This window comes from Crinia signifera, chromosome 4 (genome assembly GCF_055691185.1).
Source record: "Crinia signifera chromosome 4, ASM5569118v1, whole genome shotgun sequence".
In the NCBI taxonomy this organism is placed as follows: Eukaryota; Metazoa; Chordata; class Amphibia; order Anura; family Myobatrachidae; genus Crinia; species Crinia signifera.
In genome coordinates, this window is record NC_139220.1 from 186,247,797 (window position 1) to 186,264,198 (window position 16,402).

Below are 16,402 nucleotides of genomic sequence, written 5' to 3' on the forward strand. Positions count from 1 at the left end.
GCATTGCTCTATGTGTTTATGACAAAATCTTTGTTAACTTTTGTCATACACACAGTATTATTGATTGACAATATGTTGGGGCAGGAGTGGGTAGAATATCGCCAGGGAACAGCACATCCAGGGAACTGCCGGGTGGTGTGGAACTGAAGATCCGAAATAAGCAATGGGCCTGATTCAGAGTTGATCGCAAATCTAAAGTCTTTCTCAAATGGGCAAAACCATGTGCAGTACAGGTGGGGTAAATGTAACATGTGCAGAGAGAATTAAGGCCTTCATCCACTAGTCCGATTTGGGCACTTTCATGAGATTTTGATTCATTTTACCAAAAAATTGGATAAAAAGCGTCACATGGGACGGCTCCTCCGATCCGATGCACAGTCCATTGTCAGATATGTCTGAACTACAGATCTTTGGTTCTGAACCAAGGATTTATCTGAATCGGAGTGTGTTTTTGCTTCAGATGTATCGCATCAGATTTATCTGATCCGTCACTTGACTAGCCATCCTCTTATATTTAAATATCGAATCAGATCAATCACATGCAGCATGTGTGCATCAGATACTGTATATCTGATGCAATCTGTCAGCACATGATACATCGCATCAAATATATTTGAAGTGAATCTAGTGAAAAATAAGCCCAGGTTCCGATCCGATTCCCAGGAAGCGCATGGGAGAGTTTAATTGAAATCTGATATGACATGCGGCTCAGACAAGTCTGACTAGTGGGTGGAGGTCTTAGATTCGGGTGAGGTATGTTCAAATTTAAATTGCAGTTTTAAAATGAAGCAGCCAGTATTTACCCTGCACAGAAACAAAATAACTCACCAAAATCTAAAGGTGCACCATATACGATTTGGTCACTTTTCACCTGATACCGATGGAACGGGATGAGAAATCGGGAGAAAAGGGGCCAAATCAGATGTGTTTCACACAATCTAATGCAAAGTCTCATGAGCATCGGATAGGAGATCGGACCTGCTGCACGTCTAAATTCTGACTTGGACCCACTACCGGCAGTGGGGAACAGGGACACATGTGATTAAATATCACATGCAAAAGGACCGCATGTGGCTCAAGAGGGATCGGCTGACCATACACTGCCCCAACAAATTGCAGTAGTGTATGACCATCTTAACTCTCTCTGCACATATAAACTTTGCCCCACCGACAGTGCACATCGTTTTGCCCATTTGAGAAAGATTTTGTATTTGCGATCAACTCTGAATCAGGCCCAGTATTACGTGCTAATTTCTAACTGCATGGAACTCCATTTAGAAGTGACAATCTGGTTTGAGGTACATTAAAGCACTCCTTCCAACTTTCAAATGTTCTTCATCGGGACGAATGCACGTGCCCGAAATTGGGGATGTGGCCTCACAATCAGGAGGCATGGCCTATGATCACTTTTTTGGGGGGCCACTGTGTGGGGGTCATGGATAGCGCTGTGGTTATACTCCCAGTCCCGATAATAGGGACAGTCGGGAGGTATGTTAAAGTCTGAAACTGACATGACAGTACTCGTACTGTCATGTCAGTTTCAGACTTTGTTTGCATTTATTCCACATGGTGTTCTTTATATAGTACAAGTTAAAAGCCTGTCAAAATGATGGCTTCTGCAATGTACCTTTTGAGCTGTGACAGTTTTTTAGTCCACAAACTCTCCACCCCTCCCCCAGTCCCTATCTGCTTATACCTCCAATATCTGTCTTCACAGCTCCCTCTCTCCATCTCCAGCAAGTTTGGAACAGATGAGTGTCCCTGCAAAATTTGTTTTCACTTTCTGTTTGCACACAAAGGAATTATTTGGTCCATCAAGTGGCCTCTAGTGGTCAGTGGCAGAACTTCACCTCAGAGAGGTGAGGACTGAGGAGCAGTTAGCCATATATATATATTTATGGATATTTTTCAAATGTGTTCAGATTTGCACAGTCACTGTGGATACACTGCTGTGAATAATATCGTTTGGATTCCCTCCTTGATTGGAAGCAGAAAGTCAGTGCCAAACTAAAGAGCATGTACAGCCTTCCAGGGCCACATGTGTTACATAATCATCATAGAAGGAGCATTACTGGGAGCAGTTGTGGCCCTTAATGATATCTTATCGCAAATCCTTTAAACCTTGCCACCTAGCTAACATTTAAGGCATTTGGTTCTTGTATAGAAATAGATGGTATTTGTGCACTTTAACTTTCTCAGTGCCGACTAACTGCTGTGGTGTAGACGGAATTGTTATCACAGCTTGAAATGAACCAAAAATGATGATTATCTCCACTCACAATCTTTACAAGAGACAGGCACATTTCTCACCTTTGTTAATATGCTATTTTAGTTCAATGTAATGAGTACTCTATCAGCAAACAAAAAAAAAATGACATCACATACCTACACTCGCAATCACACAATTAACTAACAATGACGTGCGTTTATATGCGTACATACTGTATACTGCACACCTACACATTCACACACACATGTATGCCCCACGCAGTTACCTTCCCACTCATTCTGCTGCATTAACATCCACAGTTACAATGATGCACAATGATACCAGAAGACGCATTATCAGTAATACAAATCATAAGAATGACCACAGGAGACATCTATGTGATGCTTCCCATAGTGTGACAGGCAAGTGGGAACAGAAGCTACAGTACAGAGCGGACATAATCTGAGGCCTTCAGATGGCTCCCAGGTTGCCAAAGGTTTTTTTTTTTTCATTGTATTGAGCTACTAATATACTGCGCATGTATCTTTTTTTGCTGAACGGTATCTTATAATCATCTTCTTATACTCCAACCTTTGTGCCTACATCACTCTGTCCCTAGCTATGTGCTCAGCTCACCTGTGTTGCGTCAACACCCCATGACCACTTGTCTTGTCTCTCCCAGCCCCTACCCTCACTCCCACCTTCCATCACTCATTTCACCTGTCTTGCTCATGCCACCTCCTCCTGTACACTTTCTACGCCTGGGCAACTGGAACTCTCTTCTTACCTCTCTCTCATTCTCTTCTCTCTTTTTACCTTCTCTTCAGTTTCAGAAAGAGAGCTCAGAGCGACATCACCATGGTAATAAGGCTGTGAGGATTGTTAGAGAAGGAGCGAGAGAGAGAGAATGTGAAAAGTGTGAGCAGAAGTGACGGAAAGGATGGGGGTAGCGGAGCACAGATAAGGAAAGATGGTAAAAGAGGCACCCACAGGAGAAAAAGAGTGAGATGGAGAAGAAATAGTGGTGCAGGAAATGATTAGAAAGGGGCGTGTGATCAGTGGGTGTATTTCTACGTGTGCTGCTAGGAAGGCAATGCATGGATGTTTTTCTCAGGGTTTCTCTGAATTGATGGAGGGGAATTTGGAGGGATGCGTGTGTTCTGTTCTGTTTTAGGAAACTATATAGGGAAGTTGTTATAGACATGGCAGGTTTCAGGGGGATACTGATTACTCATGCACATGGCAGTGCAGCCTGTGTATTTAGTTTGGAACCAGCAGGCAATGCTAGTATATACAGTACTATGGCTTCTATATATAAAAAAAAAGCCAGATATTACAGCAGGTGTCCATGTCCCCTTTCACAACGGACCTCGTACCTAGGATATTGCCAGGTTTCTGACGTAACGACCCAGGTCAAGGTGCTGTGTGAAAGCTCCAAACCTTATAACAGGGATTGAGCAACACAGCAATTTGACCCAGATTATAAGAAGGGTTAAACACATCAACCTCTGTATAATGAGTTTAATTTGAATGTGTCGTACCCGAGTTTGCAATCCCGGGTTCAACCTGGTTTTGCGATCTGAAAGGGTTATATATGAGCCTGCCTAGAGATGGCATGTTTCGTTTTCTACTACTAGGCAGCTGCCTAGGGCACCAGGATCTGGAGGGGACGCCAAGAGTCTGCCTATAACAAAGTGAAGGATATCTATGAGGAAGACATCCTTGTTGTACTTAATACTGATGGGGGGGGGGGGGGGGGGGTTGTTTGAAAAGTGGATATTGGTGGTCATATATTCACTCTTTTTATACACACAAATTAAGTTAACCAATAGAATATCCTGTATACTTACAGGAGCCTGCTTACTGTGATCCTGGTAAATGCCTGTTATATTATCTAACTGTAGGAAGTTTGCCAGCTTCAGTATATTGGCTTTATATAATTAGATTAGTGCCCCGGGATCTGCAGCTCACAAGATAGCCCACAGTTAATTTACATAATGTTTAGATATATATAGATATATATATATATATCTATATATATATATACTGCTCAAAAAAATAAAGGGAACACTAACGTAACACGTCCTAGATCTAAATGAATGAAATATTTTTATTAAATACTTTGTTCTTTACATAGTTGAATGTGCTGACAACAAAATCCCACAAAATTGATCAATGGAAATCAAATTTATTAACCCATGGTGGTCTGGAAAAACACACTACAGGCTGATAAAACTTTGATGCAATGTCTTTAAAACAAGTCAAAATGAGGCTCAGTAGTGTGTGTGTGTGTGACCTGTATGACCTCCCAACAAAGCCTGGGCATGCTCCTGATGAGGTGGCGGATGGTCTCCTAAGGGATCTCCTCCCAGACCTAGACTAACGCATCCACCAACTCCTGGACAGTCTGTGGTGCAATGTGGCGCTGGTGGATGGAGCGAGACATGATGTCCCAGATGTGCTCAATTGGATTCAGGTCTGGGAAACGGGCGGGCCAGTCCATAGCATCAATGCCTTCCTCTTGCAGGAACTGCTGACACACTCCAGCCACATGAGGTCTTGCATTAGGAGGAACCCAGGGCCAACTGCACCAGCATATGGTCTCACAAGGGGTCTGAGGATCTCATCTCGGTACCTAATGGCAGTCAGGCTACATCTGGCGAGCACATGGAGGGCTGTGCGGCCCCCCAAAGAAGTCTGTTTCTGACCATTTGAGTAGACACATGCACATTTGTGGCATGCTGGAGGTCATTTTGCAGGGCTCTGGCAGTGCTCCTCCTGTTCCTCCTTGCACAAAGGCGGACACAGGCCTCCTGATGTACTGGCCTGTCTCCTGGTAGAGCCTCCATGCTCTGGACACTACACTGAGACACAGCAAACCACCTTGCCACAGCTCACATTGATGTGCCATCCTAGATGAGCTGCACTTCCTGAGCCACTTGTGTGGGTTGTAGACTCCGTCTCATGCTACCACTAGAGTGAAAGCACCACCAGCTTTCAAAAGTGACCAAAACATCAGCCGGAAAGCATAGGAGCTGAGAAGTGGTCTGTGGTCACCACCTGCAGAACAACTCCTTTATTGGGGGTGTCTTGCTAATTGCCTATAATTTCCATCTGTTGTCTATTCCATTTGCGCAATAGGATGTGAAATTGATTGTCAATCAGTGTTGCATCCTACTGTTTCATCTCACAGAAGTGTGCTGACTTGGAGTTACATTGTGTTGTTTAAGTGTTCCCTTTATTTTTTTGAGCAGTGTATATACAGATGGAACGCCGCTCGCTCTTGCAGGGGATGGCGGAAGATTCACCAGCCGCCATCCCCCGCCAGCCGCCGCAAGGGGACGCGCGCGCATGAGATGCAGGCACGTCACTTACAACGGGGCTCCCCCCGGGTCCCCGCCACCTCGCCGAGGGTCGCCCCGGGTCCCCGCCACCTTGGCGCTTCCCCCCCTAACCCTGTCCGTCTCCCTGAAGCGGAGACAGACAGGGTCCCCGCCCCCCCCCCCGCCGACGGGAAACTGAGACACGCGTGCGCGTGAGACGCACGCGCATCTCAGTCAGATGGGGCGCCTCTCCGCTGGCGATCGCCAGTGGCCAGATTCTGGCGCTGGTGAAACAATAGTGAGAGGCACTCCATCTGTATATATATATATATATATATATATATAATACACAATATCTCTAGAGTTTGCGCTAAGCAGGGTCGGTCGCTTGATAACACTTGATCTCCTACTAGAGAGATCCAAAACCAATAGCCAAACCAATAGTGTTATGTAGCGCCCTATATAATTAATCAAGATACTTCCAGTCTTTCCTTTATAATACCATGATCACCATCAACATTTTCCAATATAAAATATTTATTAAAACATTTAAAACAGAAATCTCAATACAAATCTTGAGGTGGTACCTAAAAATTCTGAATAAACAGTAGTTCTTCAAACTTCAAGTACGGGCAACCGCCCATTGCCTAAAGATCTCTAACATAATAGAAAGATTCAGGAGCTTACTCCTCTATCCACTAAAGCAAAAAAACTTGAGCCTATAAACGGACCTTATATTTCTACAAACTAGCAAAGTTGTTATTGATAAAAGACCAATTAAGATCTAATATAAAATTGTTCACCCCTGATGAAGTCTCATAAAGAGACGAAACGCGTTAGGTAACCATTGACAACCATTACGATCCATAAATCCAAAGAATACGTCTGTACTAGAAAACTCACCTCAAGATTTGTATTGAGATTTCTGTTTTAAATGTTTTAATAAATATTTTATATTGGAAAATGTTGATGGTGATCATGGTATTATAAAGGAAAGACTGGAAGTATCTTGATTAATTACATAGGGCGCTACATAACACTATTGGTTTGGATATATATATATATATATATATATATATATATACACACAAGACCACACAAGACCTGCACTCTCACTCTTGTGTATAGGTAACTTCTCAAGGCAGCATATAGATCCAAACAGCATCAAAGGCAACAAGGTATACGGTAGGGAACAGGTCTAAATTCGGATGTGCTAAGGAGGTCCCATGAGAAAGTGTGCCTCAAATGCATTCAGCTCACAAGTAGTCCAGGCAATTAACTCCTCCATCCTCCGTCTGTACCATTTTGAAGATTTAGGGGCCCATTTATCAAGCAATATTTGTGGCTAAATCCCCAAAAACGGACGGTTAACCTCAAATATTAAGTAACACTGAAATGTATTAAAGGGGGACCGCAGCAGGAATCTCCGATCCCTGCTGCGATCTCCCCTGCAGCGCCGCCGGCCGCATCCCCCATAGGTTTCTATGGGGGATGCGAAGCTGCCCGATGTATCAACATCGCACCCCTGGGCTATCGCCATTCTAATATGGCGATAGCCCATTGTAGCCTATGGCTACATATCGCACTGCCCGAGCGGCAGTGCGGTCAGCGGGGTCACGGGGAGGGTCAGCGCGTAACCGCGCATGCGCAGACCCCCCGGCTTCCGGCTCCAGGCATCCCAGGGACAGGAGCCCTGTCCCTGCGCCCTCAAACGTCATACATTCAGGTGATATGATCGCATTTTACAAAGCGATCCTGGGCGGTAATATTCCGCCCAGATCGCATTGTAAATGTGATCTTGATAAATGTGCCCCTAAGGGAGATATTCAATCTGGGACGATATTTCCGCCGGTGGAAATATTGGCACTTGAGTTGCACTTTCCGACAGCATTGAAGGCTTTCAGATCCGAAAACTTTAAAAGCTATCGGATCTGGGGGGCGGCGGGCAGCTCGCCAGGGAGCCTGTCAGCAAAGGCCACTGTGCCAGCGCTGATACTGGAGCTATGGCCAGACACACTGCCTGTGGGACCGCCCTTCTCTCTCTCTCTCTCTCTCAAGTGCCAACACTGATCAGTCACCAGGAGAGAATGGCCGTCCCACAGGCAGTGTGTCTGGTCGCTTCTGCTGTCAGTGATGGGAGCCCTGCAGCCGCTGACAGATCTCCCCCGGCTCTGACTCAGTGCAGAGCTGTCAGCACCTTGCAGAAGTGGCCACAGCTCCACTATCAGTGCTCCCTGTCAAGATGCCCGCTGCCCCCAGATCCGACATTTGTCGGAAACGGACGCTAAATTGGCAATTTTCCATCAAAAACCATGGGGATTGGTGTGTAATTCGCCAATGTTTTTGGACTGTCGGATTTTTTCCGACAGCCGGAGAAAAGGCCCTGACATTGAATAGGCAAATGCAAATTCCACCTATTAATGTCGAAAACGGATGATATTTTCACCTGTTGGAGATATCAACCAACTTTATATACCCCCTACCTGATTTGTTACAGTCTGTCAGCTTCCTTAGGAGATTTAAAAAACAAGAGGATACCTGATTGTGGATATATACAATATTGTGCAAAAGCATTTTTTTGGGGGGAAAAAAGTTGCAAATAAAAATAGAAGTTTTAAAATGCAACAAATAATAAAGGTGGTTTTTTGTACAACGTGATTTTCAAAATTTTTTGTTCAGACATGGGTGCTAATAGGAAGTTTCAGAGTAACTGTGTGCACCGGTCACAGGCAAAACAGAATGCGGTGAGGTGTGTTCAAACTGATATCTTAATTGCAGTGTAAAGGGGCATACACATGGGGTGATTTAAGCCCCTGTTGTAAGCGATCTGACTAGATCGCTTAGAAATGGAGCACTAATTGCTCTGTGTGTATGCCCCGCAGCGATGGCAGTGCGCGGTCCCATGCATCACTATTGCTGGTAGGGAAAGCCCATGCTTGCACTGGCTTTTTTTAGATCGCAGGTCTTTGCCTATCAAAATTAGGCAAAGCCCTGCTCTGCATGATCGGTCAGCACACAGCATTTCCCTGTGCATGGCGGGTGCACCGTGATGTGTGCTGAGCGATCATGCTGTAGCACAGATGTGTCAGCTAAAAAGCCAGGTCGCCAGTATTTACCTTGCACAGAAACAAAATAACTCCTCCAAATCTAACTCTCTCTGCACATGGTACATCTGCCCCACCTGCAGTGCAGCTTGGTTTTGTTCATCTGCATAAATTGCAGCCTTGCTAACAGGTCTGATACAGGCCCAGAGAAACTACATATGCCCCAATGTGAACCATGAGGCACCACAATGTGGCATAATGTGAACTATGAAGCTTCTGTAGAGATAACATATCCTAGGGCACTATAAAGTGAGGACAATGAACTATGGGGCATACAATGAAATAGGGCACTACTATGGGGGTAAAATTAACTAGGGCATCTTTGAGTCATAAAAAGTTGCAGAGAAAAGAAGTTTCTAGAAGTATGGGGCCAAAATGTTGTTGTGGGGTCCACAGAGTTCTAGTTATGCACCTGCGCTCTATACATAGGTCTTGACTTGTATGAGTTGTATGCTATGCCCATGTGTGATTGCACTGCACATGTGTAAGCTGGCTTTGTGAGTCAGGTGGCAGTCAGGATTTCATTGCTGAGTGATAAACAGGAAATTACAGTTTGGGGGTAGTAATGGGTAATGGTTTCATGGCCATGTTAGAGGTATGTACATGCTGTCAACTGTGATTGTGTACACAAGGTGCCTGTCTGTGTAGCCATAGACTAAAGGTGCCCATACACGGTGCGATGCGATGCACGCTTCGCCTGTGATGCAGCCCATAACGGGTGCGGGCACCTTTACTTGAATAGTCAATGTTTTTTTGTTTTTGTCTTTAGGCAGCGAATGCGCATGGAATTGTGAATGAGTTGTAAAAGTTCTGGGGTGTCTCATTTTATTTCTGGGTGTCAACTTTACTTGCTAACATCAGTAGTTCTGTAGCCTAGAAAATTGCAATTGCATTAGTGTACCACACTGAATTATACCCGTAGTATACAGCAGTATTGTTTTGCTGCATCCTTTATTAATAAAAGGGAAGATTACAGCATATTTGGACCAAGCAAGTGATATTACAAGCCAGCATCCCACTGGGGAAACTAATGCAATTTTTATGAATGGTTAGAAGTGTTCTTTCTTGAGAATTTAATTATATAAGAGATGTACATTTGAGACATACCAAAAAGCATTTATTTATAAGTAATAGTGTTGATAAATCTGAGCAGGAAAAAAAAAGGCTATGTGATATTTTTAAAGTGATCTAACAAGCAGGGGAAAATATTACAACAGGCTTGTTTCTCTGTGACATTCCAGTTCTTAGCAGTCACACTGGTGAACATCCTGTGTATTGTGTTTAAGGTCCACAGGGAGACTCTTTCCAACACCTACTTACAGTACAAATAGGCACATATTTAAACACAAAATAAAATACATGTCGCCTGTTGATTTTTTACCCAGATTCAACTTTTGGATCAGAGGTTAAAGTAGAGGTGGGGAGTTTGGGGGGGCTGGAGCTGAGTTCCACCACCTCTAATGGTGAGGCGTAACTAGTTCAACCTCCTTTTTGGCCCTGCACAGTCAAAAAACATAAAAAAAGCATTATATTTTGCAGGGGGTGCCAAAACACTGTATAACTGGTCCTGGCTTTGCCTTATGGGGGCAGGGGAGAAGGGTTAATTAGGTGGCAGAGGGAAGTTCCACCACCTCTCCAGGACCACTTTGAACCCTGTTTTGAATAATTAAGCAACCCTATTCACACGCAGCCAGCTCAAACAGTAAAAAAAAAAAAAAAAAAAAAAAAAATTCTAATTTGCATAATTTCAACTTGAGTCCAATCCTCAAGACATCTTAATACAATATGAAACTATTCTGGTCCCAACAGATTTATAAACAGTATAACAGTATATCACCTGATAACTGGGACATTACTGTGGATAAGCTCATTTTATTCCTGTTTTTTGCCTTTACCCCCTTTGCCTTTGTATTGTGTTCTTAATTTATTGCATTAAAGTATTTCCACCCTCCCTAATTAGCATAAGTAATCAAACTAACCCGCTGACCAAACACTAGACCAAGTTTTATCCAACCATCCAACTAGCTGGTTGGTTGGAATGAAAATTTACTAATGTGTTGGATCAAATTACATTTGGAAAATGTTTATTAAAATTAGGTGATTAAATCTGATTTATTTTTAAAAACTTATCTGAGCAACAGTTTTTCCCCCCCTTTTCAGGTTTTGGAAGCAAGTTACTGATTATTATTTCCTTGCATAAAGTAGCAGGTTTCCACTACAACCAACCAACTATTGGTTGGTTGTAGTGTAAGTTGGGCTAGTGTATGGCCAGCTTTAGGCATCATATATCTGAACCTTGGTTGTCACTGAGTATACTTCACTTTCTATTGTTGTGCTCTTTGTTATAAATTCATTATGCTTTCATAGCGATTATGGACTGTAAATGATGTGCTAGCAGAAGAACTACAGGAGATATAGGGAAAAGACAAATGTGTTTGCTATGGTATTGAACAGGCAGTGCTTTGCACACAGGGCACAGCAGTGCTCACCTAATCAGTTGGGTTAATCAGTTGGGTCATGTGCTGTTATAATTTTTTAGGACACAATATTTTTATAATAAATGGGGGCACTGTGCTAAAACAATGAATGGGATGATGCTGTTATGATGTGTCTATGTAACCATTTATTACATACATTTTTATTTATTTGACAGTCTATATCTTTATTAATTTAACATGGTAGTGTTGTTTACTTACACAACCAGTGCACAATTTGTTCTGTATGGTATTTTGTCATTGCTATTATAGGTGCTGGAACAGGTGGGTCAAAGGCAGGGGTTAAAGTGTGTGTGTGTGTCTGTGTGTGTGGGGGGAGGGGGTCCAACTGAGTGCCTGATTCTGGTTCATTCGCAAAAGCAAACTCATTCTTTAATGGACAAAACCATGGACACTGCAGGTGGGGCAGATGTAACATGTGCAGAGAGAGTAAAGGTGCCCATACATGCTGCGATGATCGCACCTGTAATGGGCTGGATCGCATCGCAACGCATGCGCTTTGCATGCAATTTGCTTGAGATGCGATCAGTAGGCAGTACAAAAAGTATGTGCAGCACATACTTTTTGTACTGTGTGATGAGATGCCCGCAGGAGCGCGCATTGCACGGTGTTATCGCACCATGTATGGGCACCTTTAGATTTGGTGGGTTTTGTACTTCAAACTGATCAAACTGATATCTAAATTGTAAGTGTAAACATAAAGCAGTTAGTATTTACCCTGCACAGAAATAAAATAACTCACCCAATCTAAATATCTCTGCATATGTTACATCTGCCCCCCAGCAGTGCACATGGGGGGTTATTTTGGTTCACTCTTTCTGACAAATTCCTTCTTAGATGGACAAAACCATGTGCACTGCAGGGGGGCAGATGTAAAGTGTGCAGAGAGAATTCAATTTGGGTGAGTTATTTTGTTTCTGTGCAGGGTAAATACTGGCTGCTTTAGTTTTACACTGCAATATAGATCTCACTTTGAAGTAAAACGCGACCCAAATCTAATTCTCTCTGCATAAGTAACATCTGCCCCCCTGCAGTGCACATGATTTTGTCCATCTAAGAAGGAACTTGTCAGAAAGAGTGAACCAAAATAACCCCCTCGGTTTTGTAAATTAAAGAATGAGTTTGCTTTTTTGAGTGAACCAAAATCAGGCCCCAAGTTTCACCACCTGGAATGGTGAGGTCTTTGCACAATAATTTGGTGATACACAGATGCTTGGCTAAAGCTAAGAAGAATATGGCAACAAAAAGAACCACAATACCCATTCAGAAGTAGACGATGAGGATGATATGTACGAACAGCTATGATAAAATATCTCACACGATACAAAAGAGTCTTTGTCAACACTAGCCATTGTAGCCACTGATTGTATTCTAAAACTACAGACTTGGGGACCACCAATGATGGCATAAAAGAGGGGCCCAAACCTTAAACAAATCTTAATGAGAACCACACTGATTCCAGCTCCCTCTCAAAACACTACTTGGTTAAGAAACCGGGTTTCATGACACCAGGTGCACCATTGTCGCAGTATGCTCATCAATCCAAGTTTTCCCCATCCCCACTCTGGAAATCCAATTGAGATTAAGTTCAGACTACATTGCCATCTCCATTATGTTATTTACTTACTAAACTATCCTTGAGAACCCGCATATGTAGGAATGAGGACTAGGAAAGTCCAAGAAAGGATTGCCATCCACAGGAGTGTGAGAAGACTTGCATTAGATAGTGGAAACGCTGTCCAACTGGTACCATGACATCATTTTCAGAATGGACATCAGATCGCTAGTCTGTGGTGTAGAGTAATAGACTGCCACCCCCCCTCCCCCACCAAACATGGTGGAGATAGGACGCTGCTATTACGGAAAGTTAAAAGCCGCTGGATGCATAGGCTGGACACGATAGCCCCCAGGGGCATGAATGAAATCAATATATCAATATTTTTGAGATGAACACATGTGTAAAGATAAAAATCCCCCTTTTTGCTATTTTTCCCTTTTTTTCTCCTTTTGAAACTTTTTTTCTTCTTTGTCCACTTTTTTTACATTTATTTTTTCTTATTATTTCTTTCTTTATTATACATTTGAGATAGACATTTTTTTGTATAGATGTGAATTCTGCATTTTTTTTCACATTGTGGTGTTCTGATCATGGTAATACCCTATAATAACAAATTTTGTTGAATCTGTATCTGTGACTGTATGGGCACCTTATTGTGCGCCCCATGAATTCACCATATAAACCCATATGCATGATAACAAGAAAGATGGCCCCTGTGCATGCACAACCGTGTGTTCCACACACTAATAGATCACTACCTCAATATGGCCATGTCGCGTACATGTTGCGCTCCGTGCCACAAGCAGGATGCTGCACATGCGCACTCCTGTGCATGTCACGAGCCGGAAGTTCACCGTGCCAGAAGTGCACTGCACTCCTGTGCCTGTCACCTGCTGGAAATGGGCCTCCAATGTGGTTTTCAGAGTTTTAATGCACTGTGCATGCTGCTCCCCCACCGGAGAACACCTGACACAGCTACTGTGGTTAATAAATAAACTGATGCATTCCTGCAGTTTCAATAGTTTGTAGCTCATTCCTGAGCATACATTCCATGATTTACAGAATGCACGGGAAATGACATCTTGCGGTCCACTTGCTGGAACGCATGATTAAGTGTACAATTTGATAATTTATTTGGGTATATATACAAGGATCCAGCCACTGTGTATGAGGTTGCATTTCACTGTGTTTGTTGGCTTTGCTGGGATTTTTGTATCATTGGATGGTATTCTCCTTGATAAAGGTCCAGGATTTGGGCCTGGAAAGGTGGATTGTTACTGTACTTCATTAGCAGCATCATTTGGTATGAATTTCAATAATAAAGATTAAAAAAAAACAAAAAAAAAAACATTTTGTTTGGCGAGTGCTCAATTTCTTCCTTCAACTTGGAAGAAACTGGGGATAAATTTGAGGCCACTCCATGGAGTGAACCTCTTGTCGGGCACCCCGAGATTTGCCTGGAGGTGAGTGGGAGTGCAGGTTTCTGGGGATTAGCTAATCTCTGTCATCAGGTAGGTGGTGTGGTGAGTAATTTCAGTTTACCCTGAGGGGTCGACATTCAGAGATATAGGGGCACCAAAATTAAATGATATCTTACCTCCCAACCAAAACATTTGTGGTGCCCCTGATTGGCCTTACAAGAGGAGTACATTATTTATGTTGTTGCATTTTCAATTGTTACTGATTCTGAGTTGGTAGTAAAACAAAAAATGAAACTGTGCATCTAGACAAACCATGTTGCAATGTATTGCATGTGGGGTACTGGCTGCCCCACCTGCAGGGCAATATGGCTTTACATAGCTGCACAGTTACTTGCTCCAATTCATGCTTGACTCCCAATTCAGAATTAGGACTTATATACAGTATGTTCCAAATTCACTGTGACTCACCAGTTAGATAATACAGAGATCCCAAACAATGACCCTGTGATGTAAGTATATTGCAAAATAACATACAATTTACTCGCTTAAAAGCCACAAAATACCCTGATCTAGGCACGTGATGAAAAAGCAGCTTATAAAACACAGTGCACAGAATATAACATCTCACAAGATTTATACAGCACTTTATGTATAGTGAGGTGACCCATGTTATACAGCCTATATATGATCCAGAGAATACGCATCAAAGTCCTTGATCTCCAAAATAGTATTAAATTACCAGCACTACGTAACACACACTGATATCCCACTAAAAGTGTCAATAGCCCAAAATATGCACCCTTCCAGAAAAATTGAGATGTATTACAAAATACACAACCAATACCTACAGTACATACTGATTTTTGCACACTAATGAGCAATCCAGTACAGAACACATAAATGTGACCACATCTTTTGATCTGAGCACATAACCTCACCTCACATCCCTGGTTAGGAATTCTGAAGATCCTTGTGTGCTTCAGGCTGTGCCTAAATGTATCCTTGGCCTTGGACAGCACACTGAACACGTTGTTACATTAGTGTGTATATGCTATAACAAAAGTGTGGAGTTACAGAGCTGTATGAGAGAGATGTGTCCAGCCTCCCCACATTTCCTTTGTAGGAAGTGGCCGCTCTTCCTGTTTCCCGGAGATGATTCCACACACTATTGTTGTGTATCCGACAACTTGTGTGTCCATTTGGGTGTGCCCTTTCTGCAAGCTCCTGTTAAATAGCGTGTGTGGGTTGTGTGTGTATGTAACACACATATACACAAAATCTTCATCCACATAACAGACTCATTAATTAGAAATAATATAAACTATCAGCATCATTCCTAATGATACAAAATGTATAAAGTTTCATCAAAGCAATTACATTTCTACTGTGAGAACACATGTACAGATTTCACAAGAAACATTAATAAATCTATAATCAGTGGCGTAGCTACCGTACGGCAGCCACTGCGGCTGCTTGGGGGAGGAAGCGCCAGCGGGGCGCCGCCGGTGCTCATCAGGGCACACTGTTTAGAGCCGCCCCCCTTACCCCTCCGCATGTCGCCGCCGCTTTCCTGCCTGGTCCGGCACCGCAGATATCCTCCTGTCGTGTAATGAAAAATTACACTGCAAAATGGCTGCCCCATACAGCAGACAGTTTTATTTAGGAATGTTAGAGGAGGCGGCAGCCTCCTCTAGCATCCTTAAAAATTGTCTGCTATTAGGTGGCAGCCATTTTGCTGTGTAATTTTTCATAAATGCAGGAGACGGAGTTTGGAGGATATCTTCGGCGCCGGACCAGGAATGCGGCGGCGGCGGCATGCGGAGGGGTAAGAGGGGGGTCTTAACTTTTCTTGGGTGGGCGGACAGGGGCTATAGGGGGGGGGGGGGGGGGGGCGCAAAATATTAGTTACACCACTGTGTATAATGCTCTACAAATACAATCCTTATAATTACTAGTACTCATATATCAACTGCGTTATTAGAAACATTTACACTAAATACTCCCTTTTATCATTTGATCCGAACAGATTCTTCTTTATAATAGAAAACAATATATACATAAGTATAATTGAATGATGTGCGTATGGATGTTCCATGATCACTCTCAAACACTTTAATTAATCGTCTTCAAACTTTGCACACTACTTTATCATCTAAGTTCGAAGATGGGTTTAATCGGACGACCCCTTAAGGGTGCTGTCATAAGGGTCCATGCTATTGCTGTTGTTTTCATGCATTGTGATATGTCGTTGGAAAGCTTATGACTGTCTGAATACAACCAGTGCTGCTGAAA

The 16,402-nt window shown here is 43.0% G+C and overlaps 1 protein-coding gene across 5 annotated transcripts in view; it reads right to left on the minus strand.

Annotated features, from left to right (window-relative positions):
• The window catches only part of SHANK3 (SH3 and multiple ankyrin repeat domains 3), a 284,352-nt gene extending 269,175 nt beyond the window's left edge, over positions 1-15,177 (minus strand). For 2 of the 5 annotated variants that reach the window (XM_083183195.1, XM_083183200.1), the window contains exon 1: positions 2,997-3,210. In XM_083183195.1, coding sequence (XP_083039321.1) covers positions 2,997-3,007 — 11 coding nt within the window. In that variant the 5' untranslated portion in view covers positions 3,008-3,210. Of the gene's footprint in view, positions 1-2,996; positions 3,212-15,048 lie in introns of those variants that run through there. The other 3 variants (XM_083183197.1, XM_083183196.1, XM_083183199.1) reach the window with 3 other exon arrangements.
• Positions 15,178-16,402: the final 1,225 nt, after the last annotated feature.